The 19,689-nt window shown below is 43.8% G+C and overlaps 2 protein-coding genes across 3 annotated transcripts; both read left to right on the top strand.

Moving 5' to 3' along the window:
- Positions 1-103: 103 nt before the first annotated feature.
- On the top strand, positions 104-7,794 carry LOC115539715 (uncharacterized). 2 transcript variants are annotated; one of them, XM_030350488.1, is made up of 5 exons: positions 104-368; positions 563-668; positions 975-1,053; positions 5,919-6,521; positions 6,558-7,794. In XM_030350488.1, the coding sequence occupies exons 1-5, from the start codon at positions 188-190 to the stop codon at positions 6,909-6,911; spliced, it is 1,323 nt and encodes a 440-aa protein (XP_030206348.1). In that variant the 5' UTR covers positions 104-187; the 3' UTR covers positions 6,912-7,794. The 2 variants fall into 2 exon arrangements, with proteins under 2 accessions (XP_030206348.1, XP_030206347.1); XM_030350487.1 differs by having other exon boundaries at positions 105-368; positions 5,919-7,794.
- Positions 7,795-10,315: 2,521 nt separating this feature from the next.
- LOC115540331 (transmembrane protease serine 6-like) lies at positions 10,316-19,689 on the top strand (the record flags this gene model as incomplete). The annotated part of the gene is made up of 14 exons (XM_030351503.1): positions 10,316-10,428; positions 11,545-11,720; positions 12,229-12,436; positions 12,838-12,965; positions 14,398-14,510; positions 14,864-14,973; positions 15,365-15,507; positions 15,768-15,866; positions 16,067-16,180; positions 16,739-16,855; positions 17,034-17,202; positions 17,564-17,841; positions 18,172-18,308; positions 18,784-19,689. Coding segments are annotated over 14 exons (2,070 nt in total), but the record flags the coding sequence as incomplete, so codon positions are not given.

Raw genomic sequence — 19,689 nt, 5'->3', positions numbered from 1 at the left:
TTCAACCTAAGTCTGTATCTCGCTGTATTCCTGGAAAATAAACCATCTATTCAACCCTCTAATCCAACCTGCCAAGCTGCTTTGATTTCGACTTCAAGAATTACTACTACGACTGAAAATAAACAACGCAGAGTCTGTCCGAACAGTTTAGAAATAAGCTGAAATCTAACAGGCTCAGAACATTACGATGGAAACCGAGTGCGATCCCCTGTGCCAGATGGAGTTAACCGGGCTGGAGAAGGGAGGGCAGTACCAGGCGCGCAGCCGAGTCCGTCCTAGCGAGGCCGTGTACAAATCAGAGTGGAGCGACTGGAGCCCTGTGTTGCACTGGGTCTTTGCCGTCGGGACGGAAGTATCATCAACGACAGGTGAATGAAAAGCCGCCACAGGCCTTCTTCCAGATTGTACGTTGTGTTTACTTATAGGAGGAACCAGATGTGACTGCATGCTATCCAATACCACCACAGATCACAGCATCCTCTCCCAATGTCTCTGTTGGAAATCGTATGCAAACGAGAGATGGTAGGGGAACTGACCTTGCCCTGTGTTCTCTGGTCCTTAGAAAGAGAGCTTGTTATGCAGTTGGAAGCTCTGGTGACAGCAGTCGTAGGTGCAGTGGTGTTTCTGTCCCTAGCCATCATCGTCTGCAAGACAGACAGAGAGACCTGGTACGTAGAGAGCCAAGTGTTGACGTCCACACAAGTAAAGTGTTTCCTAAAAGTGTTTGTGTGTGTGTTTTTGTGTGTCTCATGAATCTGACTTTGGATTAATATCAAAAGCCAGACGAAAGACAGGCTTTTTGAAGCCTGTAGCAGAATGGCAACTGTCAAAAAAATTTCTTAGTTAAAATTCTCGGACACTGACTTCTGGATCTGAGATGAGCTTGTTGCAAAAACACTTGCCTTGTCACACTTTTAATTGATTATGTGATTGGTTGGTTGGTTGTTTGACTAGGTGTTGCTTTTGTGTTTCAGGGTGTTCATGGTGAAGAAGATCAGTGGTCCTCCTCTGCCAAACCTGGATCACTTACTCGGTCCTGAAGGCAAATCTCCGGTTAGCTTTAAAATGTTTAGAAATGTTCTCCAAATGTTAGAGGAATTAAAAGCTTCTTTGAACTTAATGGGGGACGAATTGGCAACCATAAACAAACAGCAGCGTACTATAATTAATCTGATGAGTGAAATCAAGGACCTTAAGATGGTAAATGAGGACCAGCAGAACAAGATAAACTATTTGGAAACGCGTGTATCTGACTTAGAGCAGTATACGCGCATGAATGATGTAATTATAACTGGACTAGTGATCAAGCCACGGTCTTATGCTCGGGCCCTGAATGGGGATGCGAGTGTGGTGGATAGTGCTGGCCATGATGATTCAGCTGAGGCTCAGGTAACAGCCTTCCTCCATGACAAACAGATAGCTATCGACAGACGCAACATTGAAGCTTGCCACATCATCCCAACAAAAAACCAAAAAGACAAACATGTTGTCATTGCTCACTTTGCAAACCGAAAGCACAAAATTGACCTGCTCAGGCAGGGCCGCCGATTGAAGGGCACAAATGTCTATATAAATGAGCATCTCACAAAAAAGAATGCAGATATTGCAAGACAAGCAAGGGTCATGAAGAAGCAGGGAAAAATTCAGGCCACTTGGACCTCTAACTGTAAAGTGTTTGTTAAATTGAATGGCATACCTGAACAGGCTAAAGTTCTGTGCATCTGGAGCATTGATCAACTAGAAAAGTTAGGTAGTTCCTAAACAAAATCCTGCGTGTGTGTACTGCTCTAAAAGCTACTGCTCTAAAAGCTAATGACAGATTCTGTGGATGACTACTTGTACCCATTCAGAAATATTGATGATGTTGAGTTTTTAGACGATGATAATGTTGGGGAAGTCTGCGAATATAATCTCTATAGCAAGTATGAACATTTAAATTTTGCAAACTTTGACCACACGGAGCACAAAATGTATGAGGTTTGTAATGAAATTGATCCTGAAAACCACTTTTATAATAACATAAACAACAATTGTGAATACTACTCTGACGAACAATTTAAAAGTGTAAGAAGGGGTACTACTTTCTCTATTATACACTTCAACAGTAGAAGTCTCTACAAAAATTTTACCAAAATCAAGGATTACCTGTGCCAATTTAATAAATGTAATGTAATTGCTGTATTTGAGACTTGGCTTGATAATGAGAAAGGTCATAATGTGGAAATGGAGGGGTACGAGCTGTTTACATCTAACAGGACAAACAAAAAAGGAGGAGGAGTTGCACTATATGTTGACACAGCTCTAAGATGTACCATGCTTAAAAGCATGACAATAAACATAGATGATATTCTTGAATCCTTAACTATAGAAATTACAGTAGAGAAATCCAAAAATATAATTATTAGCTGTGTGTATAGAACACCTGGATCCTGTCTAGACACTTTCACTTGTAAATCAGAAGCAATGTTTGCTAACTTAAACCACAACAAGGTTCATATTATATGTGGAGATTTTAATATTGATCTGCTTAATCCCCATGGAAACAATAACACAATTGATTTTATCAATACAATGTATAGTAATAGTTTATTTCCTCTTATTACAAAACCAAGTAGAATAACAAAGGACACAGCCACATTGATAGATAATATTTTCATCAATACAATAGCTAGTCAAGTAACAGCTGGGCTCTCTATAAATGACATAAGCGATCATCTTCCTGTTTTTGCTATCTTTAAAAATCTTCTTGAGGTGGAAAATATAAAAAAGAACCACACCCATCAGTTGACTCGATGTAGATCACCAGAAGCCATCGCTGCCCTTAGGATGGACCTAAGCACACAGACTTGGAATCAGGTCTATGCAACTGAAGACCCTAATCAAGCCTATGAGGCCTTTCTGTCGACTATACTTAAGCTATATGATAAACACTGTCCAATAAGAAAGACTGCTACCAGGAAAAAATATAGACATGATAAGCCATGGATTACTAAAGGTATAGAAAACGCCTGTAAAAAGAAAAATTTACTTTACAGGCTATTCTTAAAACAAAGAACAAAAGATGCAGAAATAGATATAAGACATACAAAAATAAATTAATAAGAATTATTAGATTCAATAAGAAGGAATATTACCATAGGCTACTGGAACAGCAAAGGAGTAACATCCAAGGGACATGGACAATTTTAAATAGCATAATCAAAAAAGGCACTGGCAAAAATGACTATCCAATGTACTTTACTAAAGAGAATATAATCATGGATAAATCAAAGGAAATTGCAAATGAATTCAATAATTTCTTTGTAAAAGTTGGATCTAACCTAGCTACAGAGATTTTAGAGCAGAGAGATAAGGAAGGATTGGATGTAAACAATATCATACGGAATCCAAATTCCATCTTTATCGGCAATGTAAATGAAAATGAAATTCTTGATATTGTAAATAAATTCAAAAACAAAAAGTCCATTGACTTTGCCAATTTAGATATGATGCTAGTAAAAAACATAGTTGATTGCATAGTAACACCATTCACTTATATCTGCAACCAATCTTTCCTCACAGGAATTTTCCCAAATACAATGAAAACTGCTAAAGTAATTCCAATCTTCAAAAGTGGAGACAGCCATCAATTCACAAACTATAGACCAATCTCTCTGCTCTCCCAATTCTCGAAAATACTTGAAAAATTGTTTGTTGAAAGATTAGATAATTTTATAGAGAAGCACCATCTATTGAGCGACCACCAGTATGGTTTCAGATGCAATATGTCCACCTCAATGGCAGTGATGGAGCTGGTTGAAGGGATATCTACTGCAATAGACAACAGGGAATATACAGTTGGGGTTTTTATCGACCTAAAGAAGGCTTTTGACAGAATTGACCATGGTATACTCTTGGAAAAAATGGAAAGGTATGGTGTAAGAGGCATTGCTCACAACTGGCTTAGAAGTTACCTTGATGATAGAGACCAATATGTGCATATGTATAATGTAGACTCTGACTTGCAAAAAGTAACGCATGGGGTCCCACAGGACTCTGTGCTGGGTCCTAAACTTTTTATTATGTACATTAATGATCTATGTGACGTCTCGAAATTACTAAAGTGTGTTTTGTTTGCGGATGACACCAGTTTGTACTGCTCTGGAAAAGACATTGAGCAACTCCTGGATAAAGTGGAAAACGAATTAACAATTCTAAAGAAGTGGTTTGACATTAATAAGCTGTCTTTGAACCTAAAAAAAACTAAATTTATTATCTTTGGCAATAAGAAAATTAACGAACAGGCTAAACTTAAGATTAATGATGTTGAAATTGAGCGTGTAAATGAAAATACATTTTTGGGAACCATAATCGATAATAAACTTAACTGGAAGCCACAGATAAATAATATAAAATCTAAAATATCAAAAACCATTGCAATATTGTATAAAATTAAAAATATTTTAAATCAGAACTCACTATATATATTGTATTGCTCCCTCATTCTTCCTTACATCACTTACTGTGTTGAGGTATGGGGTAATGCATATAAAACAAACATCAACCAAATTTTTTTACTGCAAAAAAAAGCCATAAGAATTATAAATCATGCTAACTATTGTGCAACAACAAATCCTCTTTTCATTAAACTCCACGCATTGAAATTTGAAGATCTAGCTGTCCTCAGAACGGCAGTTGTAATGTACAAGGCACACCACAGAACACTTCCGCACTGCATCCAGGAGCTGTTTGGGGCTAGAGATGGTCACTACCAATTAAGAGGCGCACATATGTTTAGAAGTGCAGGGGCAAGAACGGACACTAAGAGCAGGTGCATTTCCGTCAAAGGTATCAACATTTGGAACAAATTGGACTGTGAACTAAAAACGTGCAACTCTATTAAAAAATTCAAAAGGAATTTCAAAACCAAGGTCATAGAAAGATATAAAGCGTCATTATGACTTTTTTCTTTTCTTTTTTCGAATATTATATTGTATTATGTGTTGTGTTATATTATGTTATCTTATGTTGTATTCATGGTATATTATGTTTATAGTATATTATATTCATATTTACGGTATATTATATTTATAGTATTGCGTCATCTTATGTTACATTGTATTATGTTATATTGTATCTTATTATATTATATTCTGTTACGTTATGTTATGCTATGTTTTGTATTTGTAGAAAATGATATATTTTGAGACGTTAAAGTATGAATATATATATTATATTTTTAGTGTATTATATTAATAGTATATTATCTTGTTATATTATATCTTGTTATATTATATTATGTATTTGTAGAGAGCTATATATTTGTAAACGTTAGAAAAAATATATATATATATATATGTATACAGTATATGTATTTTTCTTTTATAAATAAATATAAATATATATAAATAAATATATAATTGATAATGGTAAATGAAGGTGTTAATAATGAAAAAATCCTATTATTGTAAAAAGGGTCGGCATAATAAGCCTCGGCTTCAGCCTAGACCTTTTCGGCCATTATTATTATTTTTTTTATTGACCGTATGTATGTGCTGTGCTTTGATGGACCGAAATAAATATATCTACTACTACTACTACTGCTTCTAGAAACTTTTTCCAGCACCTCTGCAATGAAACCAAAATATTAGGCCAGTTAGGCCTCTGATTAAAGCACCAAATCAGCATGGGAAATAATTGTAATTTTTAGAGGATTTACAAAAGTTGACAAAAGTACTGTGTATAGAGAGAACATGTAGCAACTAGGCTGGGAGTGGCTGAGTGGTATTGGCTAGGGGTGTCCATGAGCAAGACGCCGTCCCTTTCCTGCCCCTTAATGACATGCATCCCATTCCCTCTACGTCACTGTTAATTCCTCAATATTAGATGATGATACACGCCACATTAAAACACACATTTCTCCATTGGTCCTCCTCAAGGTTTGGCTGAAGCCTGGCTTCCCCAGCGAGTCCCATCACACCCTGACTGGTCTAGATTTGATCTCCTCAGTGGAGGTCACCAGCCGCCAGCCGGCAACACTGAACCTCAAGGCCTCCAAACACAGCCGGTCTGCACCACTTGCGCAGAAGCTCAAGGCCGCCTCCAGGTACTCCAACCCAAGCTATCCCCACCTGCTCCTCCACGTCGAGGCCCACCCTCACCTGAAGCCCTGCAGCGCCGACTCCCCTTACGGACCCATGGGCGGGGGAGCCGTGGGTGAGGCGGTAACGGGAGGAACAGAGGAGTATCAGGGGGAGGGCGGAGAAGGAAGGGCTCCATCTGACCTGAATCTACTCAACATGATCCCCGGCGCTCCTATCGGCACTAGCGGGTCCATGAAGTTCTGCAAGAGATACGAAGAGGTGGGAGAGGGAGGAGGCAGCACGGCTGAGGGTGGGTCTCAAGGTTCAGAGAGTCAAGAAGAGGAAGGAGAAGAATCGCCGATTGAAAAGTTGCTGAGTCAAGGATTCGTCCGGGGAGATATCATAGGTCAGGGATCACTGGAGGTTTGTTTGGACTATGAAAAGGTCGGGTCACTGGAGGTTTGTTTGGATCATGAAAAGGTCAGTTCACTGGAGGTTTGTTTGGACTATGAAAAGGTCGGGTCACCGGAGGTTTGTTTGGACTATGAAAAGGTCAAGTTGCTTGAAGGTAGAGCCATGAGCCCTGACTCAGGTGTAGGCAGTGGGGGGGAGGAGCAAGTCAGTGTGGAGAGCCTGGAGGGTGTGGATTTCTCTCTTGGCACCAAAACATTTACATTTCCTCCGCTTTCGGGCACAGAACTACGACTCCCTGGTTCACTCATCGAGAGTTCCCCGTTTTTCCCAGGGCAAGGACCGAGTTCATTTTTGTTATTTAGTTCGGAAGATGGCGTTTCCATGACGAGTACAACCACATTGCTGCCCTCTAGTGGCGGATATATGCCAGTGTAAACACAACTGAAAACTGAAAATACCTATCATCATATTATCTATGCAACGTCAATATTCAAGTTATTATTTTTTTGGGGATATTTTTGCATTAAAAACTGATTATTAATTATTCACTATGAACTTTCGCACTCATTGTTAGGCTACACATTGAAGTGGTGGCATAGGCTTATCGTTCATCCTTAAACCCCTACGATAACTGCTTTATTTATATTCCATAGCATATGTTAAGCATCAACGAGGGTTTAACGTTTCAAAGAGACCATATCATATCTCCTTAAATAGAGTACTAATAGCGTAGGTGAATACAGCCCTTTATAGCTGTAGATATAGTCCGAGGTGAATCTATTTTAACAGTTTTTGTTCCCTTAAAGCGCTGTTGCTGGGTGTCAACCCTTTACGTCACAAACACCTGTTGCCTGCAAGCTTCGCACTCGCAGCTTCACCTGAAGATTGATGGATCAGATGACGTCTCGTTTAACGATAGATTGCTATTTTTTCGTTTTTTTTAAATTGTGAATAATTGTGAGATCAACACAGCACTAATATGACACGAATTGGATATAGGTGATCTTTGGAAAATATTTGACCGATATTTATCTTTGGACACATAAGCCTAGAATCGGCGACGTTTTGCGAGGAGCAGGCAGGTGTTGGTGATCCTTGAATGTGAATGTGCAAGACTAATGGTTATTCCCAGAATTAACTGCGCGTTTTGTAATGGCTCCCCGGCATGGCTCCACCGAACTGCGGGTCAAGAACTCTGGGGTGTCACCTGTGGTAGTGGATCAACAGGTAAATGCTGCGACGGACAAGCTTGACGGCTTTCACCTTTTCTTTGTGAACCGTATGATACAGAATGTACATTAAACCAAATAATGAGCTATTTGTGTCTGTCTATATGTCTATATCAATAGGCTTATTGTAGAAGGTCATGTCAATTCGGCCTATAATGTCTATAACAATATCAATCAATCCACGACCTGATCCAACAACTTTAGTGCATAGGCCTACTGCACAATGCAGAATCACTGGTTTGCCATGTTCCTCCGAATTAAAGAGATTATTTTCTCAAAATTCCGAAATAAGTTTTCATGGAGAATAAGCTCAACCCCACCGCTATAAGGCCTATACTACATTTTAAACTTTGGACCTATCACTTTGAACAATGAACAGAAATTGTTATTTATGATAAAGATGATCTGAATTCCGAAATAATTATGTAATTAATTCAGAAAAACAGTACAATTCTGTTTTCCTGAAGTGAATGCATGACACTTCAGTAGGTGAACTGAAGAATTAAATGAACCAACACAATGAGCAAGGGTTAGGCGAGGCCGTCGATGAAATGTTTATCATGCTCTCCAATTAAATGTAGCCTTTGCCAACCGATGCCCGCAAAACAACGAGAGGAACCACTGTTAAAGGTTTTGCAACTTGCTTCGTCATTACTTTTGACGGCACACCTTGGTTGAACTTTATTGCTTAACCATTTATCAGGCAAGCACGTATACAGGTAGGCCCCACAACGTGGGTCAGTGTTCAGGGTTGTTGTTGGACCCCTACTAGCTCCAGGGAGCGGCTCCATGGACCGACGGGACCGAGATAACCGTTGTGAAGAAGTCAGAGTCCTGCAAGTATCTCCTGGCCGTCCTCCTGGCCCTCGTCATCGCCGTCGTCCTGGCAGGAGGCGCGGCCCTTGTGTGGTACTTCCTGGGTGGGAACCATGATCTCTCACACACACACACACACACACACACACACACACACACACACACACACACACACACACACACACACACACACACACACACACACACACACACACACACACTCACACACACACTCACTCACTCACTCACTCACTCACTCACTCACTCACTCACTCACTCACTCACTCACTCACTCACTCACTCACTCACTCACTCACTCACTCACTCACTCACATATACACATATACACATGCACGGGCTTGCCTGGGCTGAAGCCCCAGGGCCTACGCCGATCGGGGGGCCTATCATGAGCTGCAGTAAAAAAAAAAATATATATTTATTTTTTATTTATATATTATACTGGCCCATGATAGGCCCCCAGATCGGCGAAGGCCCAAGAGAATGTGATTTTTTGTTTGGGGATTACAAAGATCAGAGGCCCCCCCCCCCCCCCCCCCCCCCCCCCCCTCAACAGCGGCAAAATGTCGGAAATAAGTTACACATCTTCATTGTAAGATCCCCTCTCAGGGGGCCTACGAAACCTCAGCCCCAGGGCCCAATGGCAGGTTAAGGCAGGCCTGGGCACACATGCATAAATACAACACTCTTGATTGATTTACTAATTTATTCTCATGATAGCTTGATTAGTTTATTGGTAACCTGATTACTGAATGAGGATTGCTGAATTAATTTATGAATTGATTAGCAGATAATAGATTGGTTGCTTCTGGTCAATTTTCTTGCTGTCTCTCTGTCTTCCATTTATTTGTTGGTTATTGTATTGATGAGTTCATTGGTTCATTGATGTGTTTATTGGTTTATTCCCTGTGTTTGTGTGTGTGTGTGTGTGTGTGTGTGTGTGTGTGTGTGTGTGTGTGTGTGTGTGTGTGTGTGTGCGTGTGACAGATTATAGGGTGTGGGTGCTGGAGCCGATGGTGCAGCAGCAGTACACCGCCTACTTCTCCATCCTAAACAGGGAGCTGACTAATGATCTGACCTCTGACACCAGCCCAGAGTTCAGGAGCCAGGCCCGACATGTCCAGGACCTGGTCAGCCTCAAGCTTCATTTATGTGTCTCTCCGGCGTGGCCAAAAGGGGAATTGTACTGTTCTCTCCAGACCAGTACAATTACAACCTTAGTGGAGATCAAAGGAGTATTGAGCCACCACTTAAAAAGCCAGGGATTAGAGACCTAAGACGTAGAGACACACAACGTATAGGCCCAAGACGTAGAGATCAATGACGTAGAGAACCATGATGTAGAGACAGACGACGTAGAGACCGACGACGTATAGAACAACGACGTAGAGACCGACGATGTAGAGATCATCGACGTAGAGACCCAAGTGATAACCATATTATTCCTTTATGTAATGTCTTAGTTAAACACAAAAACATAATATCAGTAATATGACAGCGGTTGTAATTGATGACAATTGTCTCCTTTTGCTTCCTTCTAAAAATGTGGAATAAGTACTACATCATTCAGAATATCACAATGACACCTTTTAAAATAAGATGGGTGTGAAAAGTTCTAATAATCTACACTGGAACAGACGTAGAAATAACTTCTGGAAAAAGGAACTATTCAGCACGGTACTCGGGTATAAGAAGTACTTGGATATGACTGAGGCTTGTGCTTTCAGATATAGACGTTGTGGAACTTGAGCTGTGCTGTCTCCTGGCTACAGTTAAAAATACTGTAGGAAACAATCTCTCCTTTTGTCCTCTGTTATTCAGGTGGAGAAAATAATCACAGATTCAAGTCTCTCTCGGTACCTCAACTCCACAGCTGTGTTCGCTTTCGGGTATTGGAAGCGATGTTTCATGATGTATCGAAAGAAAGAATTATAAAGGACTGAAATGAAACTGGCTGCGCTTCATTGGCGGTTCCACTTCCCCTCTTTAACTTCCCCTCAATCCTTGGTCTAACAGCATCTTTCACATTGGAGAGCAGATTTATAGCAGGCAGGGGGGAGCGGGGAATTACATTTGATAAATCATCAGAAATTTTCTGCAGACTCATTTCCATGAGCGAGGACGTCTTCCGCCAATAAATGCGATACGTCGGCACTCTGTGATGAGCTGCATCGGTTTCTGATTCATCATCTGTTCAATTCAAGGGGTTTCCAAGGAACCACCTGATACAATCGCTAGCCCCACCTGGCCTTGTCAAAAAGCATATGCTTCATATGCATCGTATTCATAGAGAAGTAGTGTGTATATGTAGTATCTTTCTATCTGATATTTTACATTGGGTACTATCTATTTAAATCAATAACATATTCATTGATAATTTTTTATCATAACTAGTATTGCTATGGTTTTAAGATATATGGCAAAACAGCTTATCCTTCTTTAGTGTTATTGTACCAGAGTTTACGTACACTTCCACCTTATCATGGATGTGTTTTCTTGCATCAAATGCATAACTGCCAAGCATTGAGGGCAATGAACACCTCTGAGTGACCCTCTTCGTTGACTCGCTCCCACAGCCCTCCTAGGGTCTCCTCGCCAAATTCCCTTTTCCCTTCAGACAAATGGAACAACACATATGATGGAGGCAGGGAATTGAGGTTGATTGCTCAGGGGAAGTCCACAAAGGAGTTGAGGGGTTAATGAAGCGCAGCCTCTGAGTAGCCTGGTATGATGTAAAACATCACGGATATCCCTCTCAAAGTTTCAGTATTGAGGTGGTGCCATGACTTTACTTCACTATCATTTAGATATAACTTAAATCAAGCTAGCTTTATCACGTTTTTCCTGGTACAAATTCTTCATGCATTTCAAACTAACATTTTAATTGTAATCAATTGAATCTAATCAGTTTTTGCCCTTGCTCATAGTTAATCCTCCCTCCACCCTCCCCATCCCATCCTTTACCCTCCCTGCCTTCCCACCATATCAACTTTATGTGCCTGCAGAGAGGGCAGTCTGGTGGTCCACTTCCGGGTGCTGCTGTCGGTGCCAGCCAGCCGGGTCGAGGCGGTGTCGTTGGGCCAGGTGGGGGACATCCTTCAAGAGGGCCTGAACAGGTACCAGCTGTGTCAGGAGGAGGGGCAGGGGTTCCTCCTGCAACCCGCCTCCCTGTCAGTCACAGGTGAGACGAGGGAAGAGTGGGAGGAGGGTATTGAGGGGAAAGACATCAAAAGAAAACGATTAAAAGAAAAGGGGAGGTTTTCATGGACATATGCTGGACCAATCAAGTCTGAACCAATCAGGGTCACAGCGCTGAACCATTTAGCTCAGAAAAAATCAAAACATTGAACCCTGAACCAATCAGCCATGGACCAATCAGGTCACAACACTAAACCAATCAGCCCTGGACCAATCAGGTCATAACACTAAACCAACCAGCCCTTGACCAATCAGGTCACAACACTAAACCAATCAGCCATGGACCAATCAGGTCACAACACTGAACCAATTAGCCCGCAAGTCAAGTAGATGTATTTGGTACATGGTAAATCATGCTCAAATACTGAAGTTCATGAAATGTGGCGGACGACCGAACAATCTCAACCCTGATCCAATCAGCTTTGAACAAATCAGAACCACCACAACAACTAACGCCTCCTCTCTCCTACCCGTTGGTCTAAACCCACCAGACTGTTACCACTACCAAAGGGTGGAGACCGGGAGCCTCCCTGTGGCCCTGGGGGGCCCAGACGCCAGGCATGCCTCCTGCCTGTGGCACCTGCAGGCAGCCCCTGGCTCCCAGCTTGAGGTCAGCGTGGAGTGGCCGCTGCCCAGCTGTGGAGACCAGCTGCTGCTGTATGACGCCCTGACCCCCAGCCCCAGCCAACTCATCACCTCGTGAGTGACTGGCGCATCAGCCTTTCAGAGCAGCTCTACCATGGTTACATAAGAGGGGGGGGGGGGGGGGGGGGGGATGATAGTGTCGGGGTTAGGCAGTTAGTCTCCCATTCGCACTCTCAAAGGAACTGGGTTTGATCCCTTATCTCTGAAACCGCTCCCTAACCTTTTTCTTGGCTCTCTCCAACTTATTTTATGTCTCCCTTCCTCTCCCTCCCTGCTCTCTCCCATCCTTCCAAACGTATCCCCTCTCCTACCCAACCTCCCATCCTCTGCCTCCCCCTCCCTCCCCCTCTCAACCGCCCTGCTCTCTCCCTCCTCTACCCGGCTCCCTCCCCCTGGCTGCTTCCGTCCCCTTTCCCGCTCTCCCCCGACTCCCTCCGTCCCCCTCCCTCCCCCAGAGTGTATGGCTGCAATAGGCTGGAGCCTGCGGTTCGAGTGCTCTCTTCTGGCCAGTGGATGGCGCTGGTGTGGCAGTACAGCTCCCCATGCTCCGTCTCCCTGTCGGCTCAAGCCTGGGAGAAGCAAGGTAGGAGGAGCCTCCGAGACGACAAGAAATCAAAGGAAACCACCTACTTACCTTGACAGCATCATTCTCAAACTATATGTTGCGTGAGTGTTACACCAAGGTCATTGTGCTAACCTTTCTTTCCACGACCTTGTTCAGAGAAAACACTCATGATCAGTCTGACGAAGGCCTGGGATCGAAACGTTAACACTCATAAAGACTTGGTTTAATCTGAGCCTTTTATACAATTCACACGCACGCTTCTTTCACACTCTGACATAATGTAGTTCGGATGTGAAAGTCCCTCCAATTTAAGGTAAAACATTCACATTATTTATTCCGGTAACTTGAGGAACACATAGACTCATAGAGTATCCAAAATATGGGTGTAAAAATGTACATGATGTCACCCATTGGTCCACACAGCGCATACAACAGTTTACAGGGTGTAGATCCTTCCACAGGGGTTCGGCATATTCAGAATCAGAGACTAGCCATATTTGGCACATCAAGGAAGAGACTTGAAAGGCCCACTCGCTCCAGTCAAAGCTCCAAGCTAAAAATGTATTGGCTCTGTATTACGAGAATAAATTAGATTTCCTTTTTTCGACTTAGGATAGTAGATTGGTTACTCTACCACCAGCTACCACAAACCAATAGAAGGAAGTCACACAGATGAAGTGAGCCTTTATTTAGCTGGCTTTAATAACCAGAACAAAGACCTCCTGCAGGCAGGAGACAGGAAGAAGAACATCATCAAAATGTCTTCCTCTCAACATGCAACTCGCCTGCCTTTATCTGCCCCGGGCGCCTGTCTGGGACACTTCCCATATTGTTGCTAGGTCAGCTCCAGGCTGAGTATCTGTTCTCTGATGCCACACTGCTACTCAGCAAGGGTTTTCTACTGGGAACCCCCAGGATTGGAAGATGAATGCTCTCAACCGCAAGGCCAACTGACAAACAAGTGATCGGTTATAGCGTTCTTACGGAGTAGGTTCACCCTAGAGTACAGGGACAATGGATGTTAACTAACCTCTTCGGCTAACTCTGTCTCATTTACAGTTTGACTGTAGATTAGTGGGCTAAATAAGATAAAAGGACAAGTGTTGCTCCAGAATTCTTTCTTGGTCCTAATATGGTCCCTTTTCAATACCACTCTATTTTGCACATTGTATTTTTCCCTCCAGAGGTTCTTACAAGTGAAGCCAATGCAGACGTTGACTTTTTGAGGTTTGGGAAGAAGAACTATCCCAGAATGCATTTAGATTCTAATTTGACCAATGAAAAAGTGCACACATGGTGTAATATACGTAAGAACACAAATTTCTCCCCAATGAGTTAATCTGAAGCTCCGTAGGCACAGGGTTGGAACTTTGAGGCAGCAATGTCACGTAGACTGTTCATGGACCGTGCAATCGAGTCACTGTTTGGTCTGTCTACCTCTCCCCTCTAGAGTGCAATGGCAGTATTGGTCTGGAAGCAGTCTCAGGGGTTCAAGGTACCCTCAGGACACCCTTCTACCCAAGCTACTACCCGCCCGACACCAACTGCACCTGGACCTTCACTGTGAGACCTGCTCGCTTCATCCGTCCATCCACCCATTGATCCATAGATTAGCTATCCTTCCATTCGATTAACAATTCATCTATGAACCATTCAACCAGCAATTAACGATCTATCCATCTATTAATTAACCATCCACAAATCAATAGAGTCTGTCTTTCTCTCCGTCTGTCTGTCTGTCTGTCTGTCTGTCTGTCTGTCTGTCTGTCTGTCTGTCTGTCTGTCTGTTTGTCTGTCTGTCTGTCTGTCTGTCTGTCTGTCTGTCTGTCTGTCTGTCTGTCTGTTTGTCTGTCTGTCTGTCTGTCTGTCGGTCTGTCTGTCGGTCGTTCTTTGTGTCTCTGTGCATTTTCCACCAGATGCCTAGCTTGGCCTACGGCCTCTCTCTGGAGTTTGAGGGCTATGAACTGACCAGGGCCGGCTTCCAGCAGCCATGCACTCGGGGCCAGTGGCTGGTCGAGAACCGCAGGTACCAACATCCACTGAAGGGAGAGAAGGGAGATGGAAGGAGACAGGGGGGCAGAAATCAAGAGGGTTGGAGAAAAGGGTGTAAGAGACAGAAGATTTGGGGTCATGTCACAAGATAGTATAATGGTATTGCAAACAGCATGGCTACCAAGGACTAATTAATAGAATTTCAATTTGCAGAGGGCACAAATGACCATTCTTAAAACTGTGGAACCTCTAAGCATTACGAGTTCACTAAGGGATTGAACATAAAATTAACATTAGAGACGGTAGAGACAGATTCATGAAAGCAATTATATATATTATATTATGTTTGTGCTTGTTTTGTTTTGGATTGTGTTATTTGTGCTTGTGTTGTTGTTGTTGTTGTTGTTGTGTCTGACCACCATTAGACTGTGTGGAACCAGAGGCCTACATCCCTACAGAGAGCGTCTGTTTGTCCTGTCCACCTCCACTACCGTCCGCATGACCTCTGATGTGGCTCTCACTGGGCCAGGCCTCCAGCTGCGTTACAGCCTCTTCAACCTATCAGAGCGTAGGTCCTGCCCACACACTGCTCAGCCATTGGTCCATTGTTTGACCCACTGAAAGAGGAGAGTACTGGAATAAAAAAGATACAACTACACTAAATAAGGACGGAAAATACATCTATACACACATTATGAGTAGCAGCAATATAAATCTACATTAGAGTCGAGTTTGACAATATTGACAGTATATGTTCCGTATGTAAACTATACATTAGTGATTGCAAAGTGTGTGTGTGTCTGTGTGCGTGTGCTTGTGTGTTCATAGCATGTCCCGGTCAGTTCCTGTGCACTGTGAACGGTCTTTGTGCCTCTGCCTGCGATGGGATCAAGGACTGCCCAAACGGCCTGGACGAAGAAAGCTGTGGTAAAAACTGACAAATATACAATGAATCTCTCAGAAGATTATTAGATCAAAAACCAAACAAAAATGAACAGACTAATGCACGAGCAAAAAACCCCAGCCACATGTCATCATAGCCCCTGAGGAAGTATCTTTACCACAACCACTACTATTTCTTGTAAAAATAATTCACCACGTTTGTGTGTTTTCCCTTCGTGTGTCAGTATGTGTGGCACAGTACCAGTGTCTGGTTGACCGTCGGTGTGTGGACTACCACAAGGTGTGTGACCAATACCCCGACTGTCCTAACGCCACTGATGAGGAGAACTGCACTGAAAGTAGGAAACACACGCACACACGCACACACGCACACACAAACACACGCACACAAAAACGCACGCACACATATATATATTGTGACAACCCGGCCCGGGCCAATTAAGGAGATGCAGAGCACCTGAGGAACATGTTGCTCTTGTACGGAGAGACCGGTCCTCGTGGGTGATGGGGATGCCACCCACGAAGGATGGGATAGTTGATTCCTCCCGGGTTTTTATGTTCTTTTGTGTTTCTTCAGCGAGAGACATTATGTTTGAGTTTGGAATAAAACATGCCTTTTTGTTTTTTCCCCGCGAAATGGCCTCCTGTTTGGGAGGAGGTGGTTCCCTCACCGTGCCGGGTTGCCACAATATATACAGACACACACGCACACACGAACACACACACACGCGCTTATCTTCACGGGGTCAGTGGAAACAGTAAGTCAAGTCTTCCAGTTTTTAAACATCTGCATGTATCTATATTTCCTCTTTGTGGGTGGGTGCCTCTGCGTGTGTGTGTGTGTGTGTGTGTGTGTGTGTTCATGTCTGCGCGCACATGTGTGTGTGTGGTGCCAGGTGTGCAGTGTACAGACATGACCTATGCGTGCGCTGACGGGACTTGCCTGAGGAAAACCAACCCAGAATGTGACCTCATCACAGACTGCCCAGACGGCTCCGATGAGACGCCCTGCGGTGAGAGAGAGAGAGAGAGAGAGAGAGTTCATGAAACTGAAACAGATGTGACTTCTGCTATTGAGGTTCTTGTGCATGAGTTTGCGTGTGAGTCAATTAGTGAGGTGTGTGTGTCTGTCTTTGTGTACACATATAATGTGTGGTGTGTGCATGCCATGTATGTGTCTGTGTACATTAGACTGCGGCATCAGTCAGATCACCAGCCGTATTGTGGGTGGAGTCAACTCCTCTGAGGGGGAGTGGCCGTGGCAGGCCAGCCTGCAGGTCAGAGGTCAACACGTCTGTGGCGGGGCGCTGGTCTCCGACCAGTGGGTGGTGACTGCCGCTCACTGTTTCTACGACGACCGGTACGTGACTTCTGATGTGATTTCAGTGTGTGGGATCGGCTTAGCTCAGGAGGTGGAGCAGTTGTCTTGTAACCGAAAGGTTGCAAGTTCGATCCCCAGCTCCTCCTAGCTGAGTGTTGATGTGTCCCTGAGCATGACACTTAAACCTAACTGCTCCCGACGAGCTGGCTGTCGTCTTGCATGGTTGACTCTGTCGTCGGTGTGTCAAATGTGTGTCTTAACTGAGTCGGTTTGGATAAAAGCGTCTGCTAAATGCCCTAAAAGTAAATGAAATGCACCTCTTCCCTGTTTCTGTCTAAACCTGTGGTCTCTCTCTCACTCTCGCTCTTTTCTCTTTTATTCCCTCCTCTCCCTTGCCCAGCCTCCTCAACCCCTCCGTGTGGATGGTGCATCTGGGCAAGCTGCTGCTGAACCGCACCGGCCCGTACGACGAGGTGGTTCCGGTGCTCAGCATCCACCTGCACCGTTACTACGACGAGGGCTCCCACGACTACGACCTGGCGCTGCTGCGTGTGCGGCGCTCTTCCCCCGCCCTGCTGGCCAGGCGCGTCCTGCCCGTGTGTTTGCCCCCACCCAGCCACCGGTTCAGCCCCAGCACGCTCTGCTGGGTGACGGGGTGGGGGGCCCTGAAGGAAAACGGTGGGCGGATTGCTACTAGTGGGCCGGGGCTGGTCCTATGGGTGGGGGAGGTGACATTGAAGGGATAGGTTCTATGGGTGGGGGTGGTTAGTGGTGTGGAGTTGTTTCTTTGGATGTGGGTGGGTAGGCGGTGGAGTCGCTTCTATGGGTGGGGTTGGTTGCATGGATGGGGTCGATCTATAGATTTATTCTCTGTAATTACTGCTACTTATTTTTATTGCATCGTTTTACCCTTGATTAGTAGTGTTTTTTTTTTAAATTCTAATGTTATATTAAATTTCCCGTCAGGGATTAAAAGTGTTGAATGATGCGTAACTCTTATCTCACCAGGAGAGGGCAGTAACGTGCTTCAGATGGTGGGCGTGCGGCTGGTCAGCGAGGTGTCTTGCGCCCGCACCTATGGAAATTTAGTCACTCCCAGAATGCTTTGCGCGGGATACCGCCAGGGTGGGCGTGACGCATGCCAGGTAGGATGACCTCACTCTGTGTATGACATCAGTTGGATGACATCACTTGCTGCCAAGCCACCGATACCTAGCCTGTTCGGAAGGTCATACGATCGTACCAGAAATATACCTTGGACTGTACATAGTTATTACAAGTAATTAATGATTAACATTATGATCATCATCACATCATACATTTTTCTAAGGACACTTTGCTAATCTGAATCTGTCACCGTTGAATGTCAATTATGTTATTTCTATCTATCTATTTATTTATTCTCTCCTTCCATCCCATCTTCCTTCCACCCGTCTCCCTCCTTCCATCCTCCTGCACCCTCCTTTCCTCCACCCCTCCATCTACCGTTCCATCCATCCCTCCCCCCTCCTTCAATCCATCCCTCCCCTGCCTCCTCTTCCTCCTTCCATCATCCCCCCCTCCCCGACCTCACACTCCTTCCATCCTCATCCCTCCCCCTCTCTCTCTCCCCCCTCCCAGGGGGACTCCGGGGGCCCTCTCGTGTGTCAGGGGCCGTTGGGTCGCTGGTTCCTAGCGGGCGTGGTGAGCTGGGGCACGGGCTGTGGGCGCCCTGACTACTACGGCGTCTACTCCCGCATCACCAAGGTCTCCGCCTGGATCAGGGACATCATCCAGGCTCCCTGAGGGGCGGACGCCTCAGGTGTCACGAATGAACGTAGCGCCGGTATGCTACGGGCTGCGCTAACTGCCAGTGAGTGGCTGTGCCTTCAGGATGATGAAATACAACAAAAAACGATCCTGTTAAATATTTTATAATATTATATATTTTGTTTGTAAATCATATTTTAATAGCTATATAAAAATTAGGTAAATGTTTTTCATCCATTCTGTACATACATATGATATTTATAAGGGTTTTATTTTGCATCTGGTAATACAACCTTTGATAATTAATAAGAATATAAACAAATTTGAATGGAAGACAAAATATAGAAAGAATGGAAAGTCAGAGCGATGGTCTGTATTGAAACGAATGAACAGCAAGACTGGGGAGAAAACTTTGAAACAACGGCCTAAGTTTTTAACCAATTGGTGATGCTTCTCAGGATCATAAATATGCAGGCTTCCTTTAAAATGATGCTTCTCTCTGTATAATTGGTTTTAGAAGGCTTTCCATCCAGCCAGGAGCTCTGTGTGTAAGCTGACTTGCTCATTGTGACTAGTCAATAGGAAATATCTGGTTAACGTTTGGTAATAACAGTTTCATGTATGTGACTCTGGTGTATCAGTCACGCACAGCCTAAACCTGAATGGGAGATCTTACAATAATTTGCTTCTGATAATATTTCTTTGGTAATAGTCCAGAGACAAATATCTTGATGTGTCAAAACAAAGCCAAATAAAAAATATAACTGCAAGCGGTGA

The sequence above is a fragment of the Gadus morhua genome, chromosome 3, assembly GCF_902167405.1.
Source record: "Gadus morhua chromosome 3, gadMor3.0, whole genome shotgun sequence".
Taxonomy (NCBI): Eukaryota; Metazoa; Chordata; class Actinopteri; order Gadiformes; family Gadidae; genus Gadus; species Gadus morhua.
Note: the sequence above shows the minus strand (reverse complement) of the source record. Positions and strands in the feature narration are given on the sequence as shown.